The following is a 16,172-nucleotide window of genomic DNA, read 5'->3' as shown; positions in this document are numbered from 1 at the left end:
ATTTTCTAGGGCTCCAGAATCACTGTGGACGGTGACTGCAGCCATGAAATTAAAAGACACTTGCTCCTTGGAAGAAAAGCTATGACAAACTTAGTGTATTAAAAAGCAGAGACATCACTTTGAAAACAAAGGCCTGTCTAGTCAAAGATATGGTTTTTCCAGTAGTCATGTATGGGTGTGAGAGTTGGACCATAAAGAAGGCTGAGCATTGAAGAATTGATGGCTTTGAACTGTGGTGCTGGAGAAGACTGGAGGGTCCCTTGGACTGCAAGGAGATCAAACCAGTCAATCCTAAAGGAAATCAATTCTGAATTGGAAGGACTGATGCTGAAGCGAAGCGTCAATATTTTCGCCACCTGATGCGAAGTACTGACTCATTGGAAAAGACCTTGAAGCTGGGAAAGATTGAAGGCAGGAGGAGAAGGGGACGACAGAGGTTGAGATGGTTGGATGTCATCATTGACTCAATGGACATGAGTTTGAGCAAGCTTCAGGAGATGGTGAAGGACAGGTAAGCCTGGCGTGCTGCAGTCCATGGGGTCGCAAAGAGTCAGACATGACTGAGCGACTGAACAAGATACAAAAAGGCCAAAACCCAGCTGCTATTTCTGAGGTTCTGGGACTTAAAGTGGGGGCCTGCGCATGATCCCTGCACACCAAGGGTGTGGCCGGACCACCTAAGCCACCCCTCCAGCCCAGCTACCGGCCCCTAACCTTATTCCATTTAAGGGACTGACTCACCCCACTCCTCTGACCCACCTCAGGAAGGGAGCAAGGACACTTGTTGTTCTCACACCCTGGTGCTGCAGCAGGAGCCCCAGCCTGAATTTCTCATCAGGCCTCTTATCAATTTCTATTGATTAAGGAGTCCAAGCACCCAAGCTGGTAACAAAGGGAAGGAAAACAGCAGCAATGATGCCTTGGACCATACTCATCCCCTATGTTCCCTGCACTCACTCTCCACCAGCTGCATGGCCCACTTGCTTTGTCTTGTTTGCTGTCTCTCTACAAGAGCAGTGATCCTGTGTTTTGTTCTCCGCATACAGATGATTCTAGGACAGAAAATGTGGACAACATTATTGGTGGAATGTGGGGCTGGGAGAGGAGGCCAGGCCTTTCTCAATGCTGGGGGTGTGGCTGGGCTGAGGTTGTGGGAGTGGGAGTCTGAGATGGCCATGGGGGCAGACACCCCACCCCCAACTTTGGGAGCAGATGCCTTCCTGGGCAGTGGGTCCTCCCTCCCCCACACCCAAGCAGGATACTTTGGTAAATAAAAGAAATTCATTCATGTTCACTATGTAAGTTGTTGAAATTGTAATGAAATAGAAATAAAATAAGGATGTTATCTACATTCAAAGTATAACCAGGTTACCATCTGGGTGTATTTCCATTCAGTTGTGTGTGTGTATGTGTGTGTACATAAAGAATTGCATTCTGCTTTTCCTTTACCTCATCATGAGCATTTTTCTGTCTTGTTAACATCAAAAAACATGTTAGTAGTGGCATAATATTCCTTTCTACAGAGGTTATTTCAGTTTAAAATGTCCTAGTGGTCTCTGGGCACATTCCAATTAGGCCTTTCTGCTAAGTTTCTGTACAAGTATGGTTGGTTCAATTTTGGACCACATGAGAAAATGACTCTGGACAGGTTGCCTCATCAGAGAAGCCCTGTTTCATGACACCCACGTCAGCATCAGTGATTGAGATTTTCCTAGTGTGTTGATTTCCAATTGAATCCTGGTAAGGGGTTGTCATAGCAACTGCTTGATCTTGGTGAGTGGAGAGCCCCATCACTCATTTCCTTGTCCCCTTGGGGGTGGTGGCTGGGGAGCTGTACTTAGGGCTGATGAAAGCTGAAACCTGAGGATGGAGGGTCTACCTAGGTGTCCGAGGGAGGGGAGGTATGGGGCAGAATCAGGTGGGTGCAATTCACCTGCTTACTGGACGTGGCAGGAGAGCATTTGGAAGAAAAGGTGACCACAGGTGTGGAAGGAGGTGGAGAGTGAGGATAAGAAAGGGCACACAATTTGGGGCCTTCCAGGAAGACAAGCCCAGAGGGCTTATAGAGTCAGCATCCTGGGCAGTTCACAGCTCATAGTGGCTCCAAAGGGCCTGCCAGGTTCCTGCCCAGGTCCCCAGGACCACCTCCCACACCCCCGGTCCCCAGAGCATCTACAGAGCTCTCTGCTCAGCACACACAGCTCTGTGATAAAGGGCCCACCTTAGATGTTCTCCTAACAGGTCAGTTACAGTTCTAAACAGGAGATTGCTTGATGCGCATTTCATCCTTCAATGCCCAGAAGTCACAGGCTCAGAACTTTGCCTGAAGTGGCTCTGTGACAAGGGGCAACTGTTCCAAGGCTGCGGAGAGGGGACGGAGACCCTGGGACCCTGCCCAGTGTCTCCTGGGGTTTCTATCCCTTTCTGCCCTCATCCACTCCCTTCTCCAGACCGCAGAGGGGTTGGCTGACCGGATCACAGGAAAGGATGTGCAGCTGAATCCTCCAGGGTGTTCCATGCCTTCTCCTGCTCAGCCATGAAGGCTGCCTGGAGTGGTGACAGACAGGACAACAGGGGATACAATCTAAAGGCAACGAGGGTCAGGTTGTCATTTGGGTCAACAATCTGGCCTCTTAGAACTGGAGGCTCACTGCAGACATGACCCAGCACCCTCATGGGTACCAGCAAAGCCCTGGGGTGGCTCCTTGGGTTCTCCTGCCAGAGACGCAAGCAGGGAAAGTTGGCAAGTTCCAACTACAGCCAGAACACCACTGCCCTCTGGTTTGTTAGTAACACAAAAACTGGAGGAAGGGGGATTTCTTTATGGTAAAAATTTTATTTACTATTTATAAATACATTGCAAGACAAACTTTTCAAAAATACTTTTTTTTTCTCAAAAACTTAATTAAAAAAATAAAGGAAAGCTAATAGGTAGGCGGAACATCTTTGAGATCCCTTTGTGTTCTCCAGGAGGGCTGTGTGCAGCGTGGATCCAACCAGAGGCTGCAGGGGGGTGGCCGGGGACCCCTCCCTGCTCTCCTGCAGACTTGGGAGGGCGCCCCCTGGGAGAGTGGCCGAGCCCCCCGTGCACGAGCCCCCTCTCTCAGTCGTGGCTGTGTTTATATTCTCTAGCAACGCTTACAACTCATCTAGGATTATCTAGTATAGGTGCTATCATATTTGGACGATGACGTATACACTGTGAACAGTCAGGAAGAGGGTACTCTGCATGTACTTGTGACTTAGAAAGAAAAGGAGGAAGTCCAAGTGCACCAAGCAAGGGCGATTCTCTGTGCTCCCAGTGTCCCTGACCGGCTCCTCAACAAGCCACTCGTCTTCCAGGTTATATAGGATGATTATTTTTTATACTGTGCCAAGGAAGACAAAAGGGGAGAGATGAAAAGAAACCTTTTTTGCCTTCAAGGAGCTTATCCTCAAGAATAAACTTGCTCTTGAATGGCTGAGTGGGAAAACACTGTTTTCCGTAGTCATCTGGAGAGCCAGGCTATTACTTGTGATGCCTCTGGCTGTCGCCCTGTCCCCTTGCCCCACGGGGCCTCAGCAAAGCCCATGTCTTCAGGAAGCTGCCTGACAAAGAAGGGTCAGAAATCCCCGCCTTTGTCGGTTTCCAGAGTTCCCTAGAACATTCTTGGTCATTTTTTTTTTTTTTCAAACAAGATTCCACTTGATTCTCTCCACTTGTTTCCAAGCAGTGAAGGTCCCTTGAAGATACAAAACATCTTCTTGGTCCAGGGACCCTGGCCCCAGTAGCCCCAGGTGGGTGTGTCGGGATGTGCAGGCATTAAAGGACAGGGCGTTCCTCTTCTTGATGAGGCCTTGTCTCCTCTTACAAGTGGAGACGAAGCGAGTCTATATGAGCAACACCCGCTGCTAAGGCATGAAGGGGAGGGTCGGCTGTGGTGAACAGGTGGGGAGGGTCCCAGGGCAGTGTGAGCTACGGCTGCACCGTGCTTGAGCTTACAAGTATTTTTATAAGAAGCAACGAGAAAAATCAAACTGCGTTTCACTGACTACTGGAAAGTGGAAAGATGCCAGGTTCACCATGTGGAAGAAAACTAGGCATTTCAAACATCTCTTTCTAAACTTTGGTTTAAAAAAAAAAATCAATTCACCACAAAAAGAAATAGAAGTCGAGGCTGTAGCCAGCTGCTGATCATGTCCTTGGCAGTCTTTTGTGCAAAATAAGGCATATTTGAGCTCCACATTAACTAAAACAGAAAGAAAAAGGAATGTGTTGAAATAAATCTCCCCAAAATCAAAAGGGCTCAACGCCCACCCTGGGATAATCAGGCATGACACCCACACATTTGGCAGGGTAGGGGCTCACCCTGCACTTTTTAATGAAGCAGAGAACTCCATGAGATGCCCACGGTGTCCACTAACATAGTCGCCCTAAAATTACAATTTTTTTTTTTAACTTGGAAGGACACAAGAACTGATCACTAGAAATGACATTTTCTTCTGTTTACTTAAATTTGTCTTGAGACCATGAAATATATTTATCTTTTTTCTCCCAATAGCTCTCAGTTATGAAAAGAAAACAAAATGAAGTATGATTTCATTCTTTCACACGATGGTTTGAAATTTCATTTTCACATTAGATTTTTTTTTTTTTAGAAAATGATTCATTTATTAATGAGCTTGCTCAAAAATCAAGGAAATCACAAGTCAAAACCAGTCACTAGTTTGCAAAGGAAATACCTTTCATAAAGCCTGAAAACAAAAGTTCAACAAAAAGTTAAACCAAAACATGTTCATTGTTCCCATCCTTGCTAAAACCTGGGGCTGATACCTGTTGCTTGAGGAGTTTTGTTCTCTGATAGTGCAGTGTTAAGTATGACTCATGGGCTTTAAGTGATACTAACTAATCTTTGATATGATCTCTCATTAAAAGCAGTACTTTATACTGCAATCAGATACACTTTCATCTTATTGATCTGATTTTTCTGTGGCTCTTAAGAGTGTCACCAAACAAAATATAATTAGGACAAGGTCAATTTTATGTTTGGTGGTGCTGGTGGTTTGGTCACTAAGTCATGTCCAACTCTTGCGACCTCAGGGAGTATAGCCCTCCAGGCTCTTCCGTCCACGGGATTTCTCAGGCAAGAATACTGGAGTGGGTTGCCATTCCCTTTTCCATTCATATTAGATTTAAGTAAACTTTATATTAAAATGATACTAGTTATTGACTCAGGATAGCTGTAATGTATTTTACCAGAAAAAAAAATGCTACCATCTTTTAGAAACTCATTCTTTCAACAAGTTCTTTTGGATGAAAACAGTTTACATGTGAAATTAAATGAACCATGAGGCTCATGGGGGAAAAGCTTAACTTTGGAAATCTTACACTGCATGTGTAAGAATATTTAAGTGTTGTAAGTTCTTTAAAACGAAGCAAAGTGTCTCTTCCCAGGTGGGGCAGTGGTAAAGAATCCATCTGCAATGCAGGAAATGCAAGAGATGTGGGTTCAATCCCTGGGTTAGGAAGATTCCCTGGAGAAGGAAATGGCAACCCATTCCAGTATTCTTGCCTGGAAAATTCCAAGGACAGAAAAGCCTGGTGGGAGCATGCATGTGAGGTGTCTCTCAGACAGCCTGGCCATGGACCCTCTTTCCTGCTCTTGTCTGGGCAGATTGAGGGCTCTGTCTCGTGTGTGGGACTGTCCTCCCGGCCAGTGCAGCTTCTGGGTCACCAGCCCCTGGGGTCTACAGGTGTCCCCTCCCACCAGGGCCAGGTCCCGTGCCCCTGTGGATCCCTGCCAGTCCCCAGGACTTACGTGGCCACAGTCTACTTGCTCTCCATGCTGTAGCAGTGCACGTCCCCTTTCCCCTTCACGTCGAAGCCCGGGAGGGGCTGCCCGTACTTATCCACACACCAGCAGAAACCCCGCTTCCTGCCCTTGGAAGGGCGGCACTGTGGGCAGAGCACAGATTAAGTGAGCCCTGAGGAGGCCCCGCCTTGGCGGTCAGGGCAGGTGGTCAGCACCCAGGATGGTTTCCCAGTGCGGTCTCTGCTACCCTCAGAAAGCACAACTGATCAAGGCCTTGTATGCACAGCATGTGTCTGGGGGCGTGATGGGTGGGTGTGAATGGCCCCCAAAATGAGGGGGCCTGGAGGTTTTGTGTCCCTCAGGGTCTCACAGGGGTGGACACTAGACCCTGTTGGCCCTGCAAAGTCTATCTGCTGAATGGGGGAGGCATGACAATGCCCTATCTGCCCTGTGCTTGTCACATCTGGGTCTTTCAGAGTACACCCCGAGCTGTGTACGTGGTACCTTCTCAGGGTAAGTCTGCTGAGTAAGTGATTAATAGAAATATACAAAAAGGCCAAAGATACCTGTTCAGTGATCACTGAACAGGACGGGGCCCTCTGATCGAGACTACTACTACCAACACTTTGAACATGGTCTTGCTGTTCTGTGATTAATTCTGTAGATACTGTGGTAGGAGTTGTCCCACTAAAAAGTCAGTTGAGATGCTGTTAGAACATGATCTGAAATCTACACAGGTGTACTCCGTATGCCTTCAAATGAACACATCTCTCACGTGTCTGATCCTGTACAGCTGGGCACCACCAGGAAGGCATGGGCATACAAGGGTCCAACATGGGACCTCAGAAGAAGCTTCCTGCCATAGGACATCACATCAGGCTTGTTGGGAATTCGCAACAATTGCTGATAAAAAATGTCCCTCCATGGTGCAATGATAACATGTCCTGGTCCCTCCATGGCTAGTAAAGGGGTCCTGGAAGGCCTTACAGTGCTCTGCAGGTTGGGAAGGAGATGCAGACGGTGAAAAGACACCAGAGTTTAGAATTCATGTGAAGCCCCTCAGAGGTCTTGGGTGTGGTGGGGGGGATGGGGGCGGGAGCAGGGGCTGCAGCCAGAGGACTCGGGTGGAAGCCTGTTCCCTCGTCTGCATCAGTGGAGGAGGGAGAGGACCGAGTTGCTTGGATGGTGCTCACCTGCTTTTTCTTGTAGAAGCCCTTCTTGTCGCAGTTGGGGATGTGGATGCCCCTGGGGCTGAGCATGTTCAGGAACTTGAGGTGGTTCAGCGTGTCCTCCATTTCCCGGCGGCAGGGCCCCTGGGGAGGAAGCACGGGTTACCTGGGAACTCTGTGTCTGATAAAACCCCGTAACACTCAGGAAACCGACCACGTGCTCCTTGAGCATCTTTTGTCAGATTTAGTTGTCACCGTTCCCATGCAGATGCCAACCACAGCCCCTTGTCTCTCTCGTGATTCCCCAGGACAAGTTACAGGACTGGGACAGGGACACACAGGCCAGGACACTCAGAGGCCAAGTGAACAAAAAGAGGCCAGCTTTGTGAGAACACTGCTCTGTCCAGCAGAGGCTTGGAGAGCAGTACACTGATGCTCATGGGTTCTCTGCCACAGGGGAGGGTCGCTATCCCTTCTGTAAGGAGGGGCTCACAGCTGCTCGGTGCATCAGCAGGACCACCGGAGTAACTGCTGGGCTCTTGAGTCAATGGTGACCCTGTGATCTCTGGATACCCAGGCCAGGCGGCCCCACCCACCCCATCAGCAAGAGGAAAAGCTCTCACATATTCTGTCTCACGCTTGGACTCGGAGGAGAAGTTCTGGGTGTCTGTGCTCTGAGACTCGTAGTCAACCTTGTAGCGCTGGCTGTCCTTGGCATGACCTTTCTTGATGACATCCATCTTGGTGTGGACGGGGTGGAATTTGGAGTCAGGCACCCGGTGTGTGCTGGGGAGAGCCTGGTTCTCCGTGCTCCCCATGTTGTGGTCTTCTTCCGACTCACTGTCATTTCCTTGAAGAACACAAGGAGGTACAGACTTGACGGTCATTGATATTTAACGACCGTCTTTTCAAAATCTTACCATTTTGATCAAGTCTGATCCATACGGAAATATGATTCAACAATTCCAAATAAGTTTAGAAAAACACCGCAGTAAAGTATTCCATAATACTAGTATTCCATAATACTAGTGGTGAATGGTACTCCCTTGGCCTCAAGAAGTCATCTTTTAAAAATTAAACGTGATGTGCTTCTACAACGTAGGTGCAGCTGAAGAAAACGCTTTTCATGCTCTCAGCTTTCCCGTATCTCTCACCCTCCACCAGGAGGGGGCAGACCTGAGTCAGTAAAGGCTCAGAGGCCCATTCAGAAATCCTGTAGGGCTACTCCAGAGCGGGCCTCCTGGGTGTGGGACTTGTGGACAAGCATATCTTCGCCCTACCTGGACTTGCTGCATCAGAAGCACTGGGGTGATGGCATTACCTGGGAGTCAGCAAGCCCCAGGAATTCTGATTCCAGCCTGTCCTAAGCGCTACCAGGTAAAGGGCTCAGATAGGGAAACTGAATTCTCTGCAAAGCAGCTTTACCTCAGGCACCTGGACTCAGGAGGCCTGCCTGGTAGTGTTCTATATGGTGTTCACTGTCACATCTCTCACTCACTGTCCAGGTAGGGTCTGGAACACTCAGGAGAGATGCACAGACCCCGTGCATCCCGGGGTATTGTCTTGGGTGAGTCCTTCCTACTGCCTTTGCACAGGAGCAGAAGGGACAAGGACATCTCCATCTCTCAAGGCTTACAATCCTCTGTGCCAAACAGCTTCACTCTGAAAAGGAAGCCACTTTCTGCAGATCTCTGACTGTAACCAAGCTAATGAAGACACTCTTGCTATGGACATTGGAATGTCCACAATGTCACTGGAATTTCAAGGACGTTGACTAAATGTACAGCTGATGTGGAGCCAGGATGTCTGCCCATTTCTTTTCCTGGATGAACCTAGGATGTTAAGGGAGAAGGGCCAGTAGAGAGCCCCTTCCTTTTGCCTGGTTCTATGTAGCCACGAAAATATCATAGGGTGGCTTCACTCTGACAAGCAGTACCCTGAGGCCATCCTCCCAGGTGGGGCTCAGTTCACTATCTGATGCCATGTCTACTACACCTGAGGTGCCAAGCGTACTGCTGCAGCTGACCTATTCTCTACCCTCCTGAGAACACACCCATCAAGATGGCAGCCTGCCCACTCTTTTGGAAGCCTGCCAAGGCTTCTGGCTCCGGGCTCTGAGGAACAAATGCCTCGCTCTAGCTTGGAGAATGCTTCTGGAGGGTTGAGTAGGGTTGAAAGATACTCTGCTCTGTTGCAAAAACCCTGCTCTCTTTAGGAGGCTCTTTGGACAGGTGTGCTCACCGGGGTGTTTGGAGAAGTCCCATTCCCTCTGGGTTTTGATTTCCTCACCCAGGAAAAGAAACGGTTCCTTGAAGAGAAGTGGCAAAGTTTCCAAAGGGTCTGGTGTCTGGGAAAGCACAAATTCATCCAGCTCAGATCTGATACAGTAAGTTTTTAATTTGGTTTCAATTTCCTTTCATCTTAGTTTTCTCTTTTCAGGGAAGTACTGGGCCAAAGGGGATGCTAGGAATATGTAAATGAATATATTTGCATTTCTTTTTCAAGAACTCTTGAGTAATTTCTTTTGGTTTCTTTCTAATGCCTGCTGACAAGCACAAAGAGAAACCCCTTCCATTTAAACCACAGCTGTCTTAAAACTTTTGACTGTGACTTAAATTTACTTCTCCCCCTTCAAGTGAATTTGAGAAGTCCCTTAGATCATTTTGTAATTTTACAATAAACGACATCAACCTATACTATGGAGATCCTATGACAGTAATCATAATGCCTATTAAAGCCTGGCCCCAAATGATAATATCTGTAACAACTTCCAAGATCACTTTTTGAATATTCAAAAATGCACAGTAACAGTGAAGTACACACACAGCAAATGACCCAGCTGCCCTGAGAGTCAAACACATCCAGGTATTCTAACAGTCTACTATAGCCAGTATATGTTTTAGGCAGTTGTAATTTTACCTTGCCACTAGTCTTGGAAAGGAAATTGCCTCACCTGGGAGAGGGAACCTGCACGGAGGGAAATTAGAAGGGGACTTCCATCCTTCTAGCCACGGATTTTGGGGCGGGGCAGGGGGGAGGTTGGCTAGCCTACTGTGCTCTGTCTAGCTGGAGGTTGGAGGTGGGGGCGTTTTCTCCTAGCCTTCAACGATGTGGAAACTTCTTCGCTCACAGGACTGAGGCTGGCTAAGCATGCTTCAAAGTTAGAGGAACACCTGCCACCTCCAGAGTCACGTTTTCCTGAACGTCAGGTTGTCCGATTGCAGAAGATACCCATACCCGGTTCCCACCTCCCTGGTTTTGGGACACCCCTGGACAGGACATTGCTTTGCAAACTGTGGTCTGTGCATATCTTAGTACTTTTAAAGCCAGGTATCATTTCCTACAACGTGCCTGCCCACATTCCCGGTCCAAATGCACCCGGTCCCGTTCCCTGCGCCTCTAGGTCCGCAAGAATCGTCCGCGCGGACACGCTCGTTCTTAGTTCGTGGGAAACCCAAGTCGGAATTGGGCCACACAGACACGCCCACATTTCCGCGAGGCGCCCGCATGAATGGCCGGAGAATCTCCTCCGTCCAGGACCTCTCCATTGACCGCTAACCTCCAAATCTGCTCCCTCCCTCCCCAGGAAATCTATAATCCGTTTTCGCCGAAAGAGCTTTACAGTTTACAAGAACGCGCAACTCAAAGAACGGACAGAGTAGAAGGCCGGTCGGGGAGGGTACCTCGGGCGAGCGCCCTCGCGTCGTGAGGCTTCAGTTTTCCCACGTACAACCCTTGGGGCGGGAAGAGCTACGAAGTCTCCACAGGGGCACCACCTCTGACCTTGGCCCAGGGGTACGCTTCGGCAGCGCATCTGGCGCGGGTAGCTCACCTGGCGCGGGCGGCGCGGGCAGCAGGTAGGGGCGCAGGCGGCCGACGGCGCTGGCGTTGGCGCAGAGCCCGCGGCCGTCCAACAACGCCTGTAGCGGGCGCGGATCGCCGGGCGGCGGCTGGCAGCGGAGGCCGGAGCCACAGCGCTCGGTGTAGACGCCGCAAGGCTGACCCTCGCGCAGCGCGCACGTGAGACAGCAACCGCAGCCGGGCTCGCGCACCAGCTCGGCGCACGGGGGCGAGGGGGGCGGCGGCGCGCACTGGGCCAAGGCACGCGCGTCGCACGGCTCGCAGCGCACCACCGGGCCCGTGCCCACCGTGCCCGCCCCGGCTCGTGCCGCCGGCGGTCCGCGAAGCAACGCCAGCGCGGTCAGAGCCGCAGCCCAGAGCGCGGGGCGTGCCCGCAGCATGGCGCCCGCTGCGGGGGCCGGATGCTCGTCCGGCCGGGGGGCGCGGGGACTGGGCGGCAGCGAGCTGAGTGAGGCTGTAGGAGCGGGGCTGGCAAGGGATGGCACTCAGCTTAGAATAGCTGCCGCGCTCGCATCTGGGCGGTCCGGGGCGCACCGGCCGCTATATAGAAGCCAGGCGGCTGAGGACACGCCCCGGAACGGCGCGCCGGCTGCGGGGAGGGGGGCGGGAGCGGGGGCGGGCCGGCGCAGACCCGGCTCCTCCGACCGGCGCGTAGCCCTGTGTTGCAGGGTCTAGTGCGGAGGCGCATAGCCCGCGGCCGCCCCGGCAGGCACCTGTTTCGCTACCGCAAGCCCGGAGCCCCCCACCACCACCTTTCCATTCCCGGAAACCTGGCAGCCCCACCAGTCTGCACTCCCAGGTGCCTCTGGCCACCCTGGCGTCTCCGGCGCTCCAGGCCACGCCAGCGACCCCGACCTTGGCCACTCCCTTACAGCCGCCCTTCTCTCTCTGTGCCCCAGGTTGAGGTCGCTCGGAGTCGAAACGGTGTCAAGGGAACTGGTGAGCGCAGCTTCTCACCGTGTGTACTTTGCACAGCTTTGAAAAATTTAATTCCTCGGGTCGGGGGGTGGAGGATGAATTTCTGAATGAGGATGCCTGATTCGCATCTGGGTCTCAGGGAGCCAAGGACTTGGGGCTTTACCACAAACACCCCGCACCCCACAAATGCGCGTCTGCAGCTGCGCACGTAGTCTTCGCTTTTTCCAGATAGACTTCTCAGTGCTGTGAGAGTTCGCACTTTCCCGGTATCTGCAAGTCCCTGGTTACTAAAGTGGACCGGCGGCAAACGGGTCCTTAGAGGGTTTGTCAGAGATTTGACATCACGCTTGTCTTTATTTTAGGTATTTTCCCTGATGAGGTTTTCAAATAGAGCTTATATTCACAACAAAAGAATATAAAAAAACAATAAAACGAGCATTGCTGAAGCGTAATTAATAACTAAACAGTCCTTAAAATTGGTGATTTTCACTGTCTTTTTTTTAAGGCTACATTTTTTCAAGTTCCCAGCGGTCCGTTGAAATGGAGACTCTGGGAGTCTCGCTCGTCTGTGCAATCTGAACACTTCGCATTATGCGGCGGGGCGGGGGGGGGGCGGTGAGTCCGAGGGCACAATTGCCCCCCGAAGTCTCGGCGAATCCGGTGGGCCAGCTCCGTGCGGGTCTTTTCAATGGTGTCTGCCCGCCCCTTCCTTAGGTGACCAACAGAGGACGCCAGTGGTCCAGGATTGAATTGGGAATTATCAATACACTTTCAAGGTTCTTAAAAAGACCCTGTGGATCAGCAGTGGTAACCTGCGATACCACCGCAGGAGCGAACTCTCCTGGACGCTGCGGAAAACGGGTACTCCCCGGCTAGGAGGAGGATAGGCGTCTAGGAGGAGCCTTTTGCAGTTTGCAGTAGAAACATCAAATAAGGACCTCCTTGCGTTCCCTCCTGTCCATAAAGGATAGGAGATAGAATGGGACATATCCTTTTTCACTAACGGAATTCAGTTGGTCTGATTATGATTGGTGATCGCTGGGGTCAGCCTGGTTATCTTCACCTCATGACGGAAACCTCCCATCTCCTTCCTCCACCCTGGCCAGAGCTCTCCTCTCTGAGTGTGTGTATGTATATATCACCTTAGCTAGCCTCCTTTTAGAAATTGGAAAGGCCAATTTACTCATAGCAAATAAATAAATAATAGTAATAATTGAGGGTCTTCCCTGGTGGCTCATATGTTAAAGAATCTGCCTGCAATGCAGGAGACCCAGGTTTGATCCCTGGGTCAGGAAGATCCCCTGGAGAAGGGCTGGCCACCCACTCCTGTATTCTTGCCTGGAGAATTCCATGGACAGAGAAGCCTGGCTGGCTAAAGTCCATGGGATTGCACAGAGTCGGACACCTGAGTGACTAACACACACACACACACACACACACACACACACACACACACAATTATTGAGGCTCTACAAAGGAGAAGAGATCAAAGGCAAACAGGATTTTGCCTCCCCCAGCCCACAAAGTGACAGCCCCTCGTTTCTGTTACCCACCCTACCCCATCCAGAATTCAGACTAGATTGCCCCGTTTATTGTGAACTGTGCCATAACCATTACTCTCTATTCCCTTTCTCCTATACTACTTCTGCATCCGTATGTCATCTGCTTTGACAGCCAAGAACAAGAACAGAGTCTCCAATTTCATTGGAAAGTTAAAGGAAACAAAACTTGCTCCTCAATAACTAACCATGGATAACTTCACTGATATTTTAGACGGTTTCTATATCAAAAGATTCTTGGAGCGGCAAGTCCACCTCTGTTTAGTACCGTGTTATACATGGGAGGAACTGGTCTTTGGTCAGCATGACACTTTTTACCAGCATTATCATATGGGTAGTGGACAAGGGAAACCCAGGGAGAATGTCTAAGTCACCCTGGCCTCGCAGTGGGAGAAAAGGTGAGTGTTTTGCGAGGGAGTCCCTAGGGGGCGCCTAAGCGCCAGGATGTCCTCCAACAAACCCGAGACCAAGAAAACTAAAGGTTACGTTGTAACTTTCAATAACATTCCACAACCACGTTTTAGAGACTGTCATGGCCTTTTTTCTGAAATCTTGCAACAGGAAGTAAGTAAATCTGTGGCAGTGATGTGGGAAGAATTGTATTTCAATTTTAGTCATTTTTATTTGACAAAACTGCAGGGAACCACACCCCTCCCCACGGCCCCCCTTCCCCCTCAATGTAATTATTGCAGGGAAAACTTGGGGTCTTGAATGGGATAAAACTTAATTTTATGGCATACTAGTTAATTTTGTCCAACTTTAATCTGGAGTTTATGGTTATAACATAAACTAGAGCAGTTAGTAGGAAAGATGGCTTTTCCCCTGGGGAAGGTACTTGGCATACAATTGCTGAATAACTGTAAAGTAGCAGACCACCATTGGCTTGAAGGACAGGTGATAGGATGGGACATTTCCTTTCCACTAACAGAGTTCAGTTGGCCTGGTTATGATTGGTGATTGCTGGAGTCAGCCTGGTTGTCTTCACCTCATGACAGAAGCTGCTCATTTCTTGGAGCCCACTGCTCAGCTCACAGACACCTTGTCTCCATATGACATCTGCCTCCCTTGCTTCTCTTCTGCCCTAGCTGGACATGCCACCCTACAGTCTCTCTCCCTGCTTCTAGCAGCAGGCTCTCTCTTCCACATCCCAGAGGTGTAGCTGTCAGGTTTACCTGTCAGAGTAGGCTCTGAACAGAAATGTTCTAACTCCTAGAGGGGAGTGATGTTACAGACCGAATTTCAGGGATGGATGCCATTCTGCCTAAAGCTTTGCCATTTCCCACTAGGCAATGTGGGGGTAGGGAAAGGGAACCTAATTTCTCCTCTATCAGATGGTCTGCTAGGTAAGCCTGCTGAATTTGTGGATGCATTACTGGGCTTTTCCAATGGCTCCGAGGTACAGAATCTGTCTGCAATGCAGGAGACGCAGGAGATGGGGGTTTGATCCCTGGGTCGGGAAGATTCCCCTGGAGAAGGGCACAGCAACCCACTTCAGTCTTCTTGCCTTTAGAATCACATGGACAGAGGAGCCTGGCAGGTTCAGTCCATAGGGTGGCAAAGAGTCGAAGACAACTGAAGCGACTGATCACACGTGCACGCAGGACTTTACTGCTGGGAAGAACACTAGAAATGACCATAACCTACAAATGACACCATTAAGAGTTTATCTGTCCCCGAACTGAGCACCTCCATGTACTGGCCACAGGGTCTCACAGGCTGTCTGGAAAGACTGATGGGGACCAGACAGTGGTGGGCAGTATGACCTGGGAAATACAGCAGAGTTTACTAAGTCTGTTTGTGACCCCGAGGATGAGGGGTACAGACTTTCCTCTGGAAGGAGCTTCAGAGAAGTGGTGGCATTGGAGTTGAGTTTAAAAGAGGGGTATGAGCATGCAACGACCTCAGCTCTGTGTACCTGGAGGCATGAGGGAGGCCTTGGAATGGACAGCACTGGTGTTGGCATGTGTCTGTCAGAGAAGGTGGACCTCTGAGGTTTGGAAGAGAAGAGAGAAAAGTTCAATAAACTGAATTGAGAAGGTGGCACTGATGGCATTAAAGTGGGCACTTCAGAGTTAGTGCCATCCTGCTTGGTTGACAATTTGGAGATGAATGGAAGGCTTCCAGAGAAAGGGCTTGGGCACGTTCTGAGCAGAAGACAAGCCTTCTAGGACTGCCCCCCCCTCCAACCCCGGCTCCCCAGGGGTTAGGGGTGGAAAGGCAGGTTTCTGTCCAGCACAATGATTCTGTGCCACAGCCTTTTCTCTCCCAAGAGCATTGCTCTCCCCATGGGCCCAGTACCCATGTCCACACAGTCATTTACAGGGCAAGGCCAGTTTCTCTGTTCTGGTTATTCACAGTAGGGCAATTCTTATGTCTGTTTCAAATCCAGCTTTTGTTCAAGGCTGAAACTTCGGGAACAAAAAGGGAGATTGGGACCTTGATCACAGGAAATCTGAATGTTTGCCCACCTGCTGGCTCGTTCCGCCCCTTACTAGCTTCTGACCTGGAGCAGGTTCTGAAAGGGCACTGCTGTGGATCTCATGGCATCTATGGAAGGGTTAACTCTTGGAGACAGTAATGCCCACTCTGTAGGAAGTTAAGAGTTTATTTCTGTATAGCCACCTGAACAAACCTTATATTAGAAGTTTTATTCTCAAATGAATGCCAGCACAGAGCACCTGCTCCCCTTAGATGCCTTATTCCTTAGTTCAAATGTTTGCATGTTTCCAGTTGCTGCTCTCTTTGAGGATAGTATGCAGTCTTCAAATTGTCCATGGGCATAACAGGGTCTTTCCCTGGCAAGTAGGGAACAAGGAAGATTTGGTGGGCATTTTTCATTCAGTCGGCACCAACATACATCCTGTCACCTCCCA

At 50.0% G+C, this 16,172-nt stretch overlaps 1 protein-coding gene across 1 annotated transcript; it reads right to left on the bottom strand.

The window, feature by feature from the left end:
• Positions 1-2,816: 2,816 nt before the first annotated feature.
• IGFBP3 (insulin like growth factor binding protein 3) lies at positions 2,817-11,338 on the bottom strand. Its single transcript, XM_081531077.1, has 5 exons — positions 10,794-11,338; positions 7,585-7,811; positions 6,986-7,105; positions 5,799-5,935; positions 2,817-4,229 (listed from the first exon to the last, which is right to left on the bottom strand). Exons 1-4 carry the CDS (start codon positions 11,200-11,202, stop codon positions 5,810-5,812), a joined length of 882 nt encoding a protein of 293 aa, XP_081387203.1. The 5' UTR covers positions 11,203-11,338; the 3' UTR covers positions 2,817-4,229; positions 5,799-5,809.
• Between the last annotated feature and the right edge of the window lie 4,834 nt (positions 11,339-16,172).

The sequence above is a fragment of the Giraffa tippelskirchi genome, chromosome 10 (assembly GCF_054371585.1).
Source record: "Giraffa tippelskirchi isolate mGirTip1 chromosome 10, T2T-mGirTip1v1.2.pri, whole genome shotgun sequence".
Lineage (NCBI taxonomy): Eukaryota > Metazoa > Chordata > Mammalia > Artiodactyla > Giraffidae > Giraffa > Giraffa tippelskirchi.
The sequence above is the reverse complement of the archived record's forward strand: the minus strand, read 5'-3'. Positions and strand labels throughout refer to the sequence as shown.

Coding starts and splice junctions, on each gene's coding strand:
- IGFBP3 (XM_081531077.1), bottom strand. CDS start 11,202: ATGCTGCGGGCACGCCCCGCGCTCTGGGCTGCGGCTCTGACCGCGCTG. Junction 7,812..10,793: donor GCCCGCGCCGCCCGCGCCAG/GTGAGCTACCCG, acceptor GTGTTCTTCAAG/GAAATGACAGTGAGTCGGAA. Junction 7,106..7,584: donor CCAAGCGTGAGACAGAATAT/GTGAGAGCTTTT, acceptor CTTCCTCCCCAG/GGGCCCTGCCGCCGGGAAAT.